This window comes from Sinocyclocheilus grahami, unplaced genomic scaffold (genome assembly GCF_001515645.1).
Source record: "Sinocyclocheilus grahami isolate Dianchi unplaced genomic scaffold, SAMN03320097.WGS_v1.1 scaffold4.1, whole genome shotgun sequence".
Lineage (NCBI taxonomy): Eukaryota > Metazoa > Chordata > Actinopteri > Cypriniformes > Cyprinidae > Sinocyclocheilus > Sinocyclocheilus grahami.
In genome coordinates, this window is record NW_015505183.1 from 1,911,643 (window position 1) to 1,915,849 (window position 4,207).

General features: G+C 39.0%; 1 protein-coding gene across 1 annotated transcript; it reads left to right on the forward strand.

The window, feature by feature from the left end:
- The first annotated feature begins 2,049 nt into the window (after positions 1–2,049).
- Positions 2,050–3,912, forward strand: LOC107583515 (DNA-binding protein inhibitor ID-3-like). The gene is made up of 3 exons (XM_016269750.1): positions 2,050–2,461; positions 2,575–2,653; positions 3,243–3,912. The coding sequence occupies exons 1-2, from the start codon at positions 2,171–2,173 to the stop codon at positions 2,626–2,628; spliced, it is 345 nt and encodes a 114-aa protein (XP_016125236.1). The 5' UTR covers positions 2,050–2,170; the 3' UTR covers positions 2,629–2,653; positions 3,243–3,912.
- Positions 3,913–4,207: the final 295 nt, after the last annotated feature.

Genomic DNA, 4,207 nt, shown 5'->3' on the forward strand with positions numbered 1-4,207 from the left:
CTGTAATATTCTTAACATTGCAGTCAGTCAAACCTGTTACCTTAACCTATTGAACCTACCTCACCTCTATCTGTTTCTCACATCTTTTTCATTCATGAAAAATTAAATATTGTGTCTTCCTTTGAATAAAGTCTACTTTAGATTTTGACAGTTCGAGCATGACAGAATATACCATTCAAGCAAAACAGGAATGTGTTTTATTGGAAAACTATTATACACTTACAGTTTGAGAAAACAGAGCTGATTTTGTATTAGTTTAACTAATCTAGCCAAACTGAAGAGCTTTACACACGGAAAAACTCTTCACTGAACGTAAGTCCAGGTGTGCGCAAATAAATTGTGCGGACAAGTCTACTTGTCTTGTGCGAGAGGTTGGGCGGGTTCTTATAGCTTGATTGACAGCTGTACTGACCAATAAGAGCGGCTTCACGGCCGAGACTAGTCTTTTGCAGATGGGGTGCGCACTGGAGCGCGAGAATGGATGACGTCGGGAGCCCGGCGCCAGGCTGTCTGAGACTCGCGCGTTAGATCAACACAGCTGGAGCGGGACAGGACACACAGCTGGCCCGCCAGCGCATTCCTTCACAAAAACAGCACTGTGAGAAAAGAGGGGACACATCTTGATGTAAACTAAAAATGCGCTGGGTTAAAACTGGAACGAGAGTCAGGCTATAGTTTGCTTGTAACTTGCGAAGCTTCCTCTTCATATAAAAAAAGAGCCATGGGAGACAGCTACACTAGTTATGATCTATTTATAGATAACGAGTAACACTTTTAGAATGCACGAAAACCGCGCGCACAGTGGTTTGTTCAGAGGTTCCTAAGTTGGTTATTAATATTTCTATGATCGTGAGAATATTATGAGATGTTTTATTGAAAAAGATCTAGGCTATATTTATCCCTCTTGGCAAGAGAATCGAGAGGGGTATCACATTTTCAAGCTTGATTCATTACTTGGAAAAAAGTAGGCTACAATGAACTCGTTACTGCCTGTTGTGACTTTGACACCACTTTGATTTTACTTACATTTTATGTTTTGATTTCTAACTAGAAATGAATATTTGCATTTTAGAGGGTTGGGGTTTTTTTCTGTGTGTGGGCCTTAAAATATGTCCTGCATAGATATTTAATCTCATTGTATGTGTGTAGTATAGTCTCCTAAAGGAATTATTTCCCGACGCCAGTTTGTCTGCAGGTCTCGGGAGTAGCAGATTTATGGAATCTACCCAAATCATGTCTTAGCTGAGATAGAATAATTATAAGTGGATGATAGCATTTTCCTCCCATTTTTCCCTCAACAATTGTTACTGTTGAGATCAAGAGTGTTCACTTTTAAGTAGATAGCCTAATGTTGGCGCAGCCTACAAGTTTATAAATCATTTTAAATTACTATGATTATTTGCATAGCCTACAATACTGCCAAAGAATCAGTATACATAAAATAATACATAATAGATATGTATCTTGGGGGGGAAAAACGTGAACTTTAAGCTAAGTTTATATTTAATCTACTGCACAAGCTGACCCAGCTCCGTTTAGGTCTACTGACCCCAAATCTTAACTCAAATCCACCAGTGAATATATATATATATATATATATATATATATATATATATAGCCTGTCTCTCTCTGGTATTCTGACAGCTCTTCCTCATTCCATCATTCTGTCTAACAACTCAACGCTACCAATGACGAGTTAGCTATTTGCATAGGGCGGGGGCACAAGCTGCCGTTTAGGTCTACTGACCCCAAATCTTAACTCAAACCCCCCAGTGAATATATATATATATATATATATATATATATATATATATAGCCTGTCTCTCTCTGGTATTCTGACAGCTCTTCCTCATTCCATCATTCTGTCTAACAACTCAACGCTACCAATGACGAGTTAGCTATTTGCATAGGGCGGGGCCTGTGCGATTAATAGCCTTTTACTATTGGCTGAGCAGCACATGAGGGTTTGTTTATTTCTGGAGGGGGCGGTGCTACACGAAGCTAGGCTTGAAAAGCGGTCGCCTGCCTGCTTGTGCTGCCATCGTTCAATGAGCACGAGACGTGAGGAGAGTTAAACATTGGATATCAAGCTGGAGAGCTAGTTCATCTCAGATTCCAGACTTCTTCAGACATCTCTACAGTTGGATTCTACTAGCAAGTCAGATCCAGAATGAAGGCGATCAGTCCCGTTCGCTCTGTCAGAAGCTGCTATGAAGCGGTGTGCTGCATCTCAGAGCAGAGTCTCGCCATCAGCCGCTGCAAGAGTCCCATTGAGGAGCTGTCCGATATGAATGACTGTTACTCAAAACTCAAAGAGCTGGTGCCCAGCATCCCTCAGAACAAATCCGTGAGCCAAATGGAGATTCTTCAGCATGTAATAGATTACATCTTCGATTTACAGATTGCACTGGAAAACGAAACGGACACACAAAACACGCCTGACGTGTTCATGTCAATGAAGGTGAGCGCACGATCATTTTTTGTCGCTTAATTATTATTATTTACCTTATATTAATATACATTATAAAGTTCTTTTGAAGAAATTCAAACTTTTCATGTCTTTTCCCGCTGTAGAACTCAGAGATGACCCTTAATTTCTCCAAAGAGGATGAAGCTATGTGCCATTAGTACAGAGGAATGGCAACGTTCAATGGTACGCTTGTTTTTTTATTGTAAATAATTCTACAGGCAGATTAGTCAAATATTTTTAGGTACTAATCTACACTCCATTCCTGATCTGAAGAACCTAGAAACATCAAGAACAACTATATGATTCTTTGGAGAACATGGTCTTTGTTTCATTATAGGTTCTTCAGACAAGCATTTTAGTTCTGAATTCTTTAAAGCAGATGGTTTTTCAAAAAACAAGAATAAAACATTCTTTGTGGAACCTAAAAATCTGAAAATCATTTGTTTTAAATGGAGCCTTTATTTAAAAAAGAAAGTACGAAGTTAGAGCCAGCTACTAATTGATTAGTCATTATGCATGGGTTAAATCTCACGTTTTTGCTAAATGTTATACAGGACAAGATCACGTATTAAAGTCTGTCCAGTTTCCTAATTTTTTGGTCATCGTGCCAATCAGCAAACAAGCTTGGATTCCCTATCAGCTCTAGCAAATGAAAGTTTTCCATTTGGCGCCAGACTGTCTGCAGTCCGCCTGAATCCACAGTGAGTGTGTGTAAGTGTGTGTGTGTGTGTGTGTTCTGAGTTAACTTTTCTCCCTCTCATCTATGCTGCAGGTGCGGGATAGAAACTTTTCTCCTCCACTTATGGAAGAAAAGAGAGTGAAGGGGTGAGCCGGGTGAAGGCGTAAGGCTCTATTCAGAGTGTGGGAAAGCAATCTGCGCCCCTCTCGAGCTGTCTATTCTTTGGTCACTGGACACTTGAACAAACCAAAGCCGAGGAGTTTTTAAGATCACAAAAAAAGAAAAGCCCTCCGATTTTTTTTCTTAATCATTCCTGTTTTTTGTGGCAACAATCAAGCATTGTATATTTTGTACTGGCTACATTCCTGACTATTTGGACTAACTAATATCTCTTCACACACCCTTCCTTCCCAGCCATTCTTGGAGAGTACCCCAAATCCCTCCCCCCCACCACCACCCTTTTTTTTCTTGAAAACATTTTCGCATTTCAGCATGGTTGCAGTTTGGTCTCAGTGAGCTTCATCGATCACTGGGATGATGTACATATTGTGCTTGAGGGGAGTTTTTGTGTTATAGGGTGGGAAGGGCCTTGGGCAGTGGGAATACAGACGTGGATTAGGATATGAACTCTATAATATAGAGTGGATTGTATTTGTTTGTGGGGATGATCTATTTCTACAGACTGTCAGATCAACGAGTTTCATAAACTCCTTTAATTGTTTTTTTTGCTTTGTACTTACTCTTTTTACACAAGAAAATAAATCATACATGAAAGTGAGAAATATGTGGTTCAGTATCTTTTCTTAAACAACTAAATGCAGACTTTTTGACACCTTTAAATCATCAGGTATATGTCTTATGGAGATATACTGAAAATATCATATATTTTCTGTTTAAAAAATAAGAAAAAAGTGATTCCCTTCACCCCATCTCCCCTATAGCTGTTTATATGGTTAATATATAAATTGATATGAAACATCATTCATAGCAGTCAATTTCAAGACATTTGATAAAAAATCCAAAGAGAAATTGTTTATGAAAGACTATGTGTAAGTAAA

What these genes read in the sequence shown, in the direction of transcription:
- LOC107583515 (XM_016269750.1), top strand. Translation starts at nt 2,171, where the DNA reads ATGAAGGCGATCAGTCCCGTTCGCTCTGTCAGAAGCTGCTATGAAGCG. An exon ending in ACGTGTTCATGTCAATGAAG is followed by an intron (nt 2,462 to 2,574) that starts GTGAGCGCACGA and finishes TTCCCGCTGTAG; the next exon opens with AACTCAGAGATGACCCTTAA.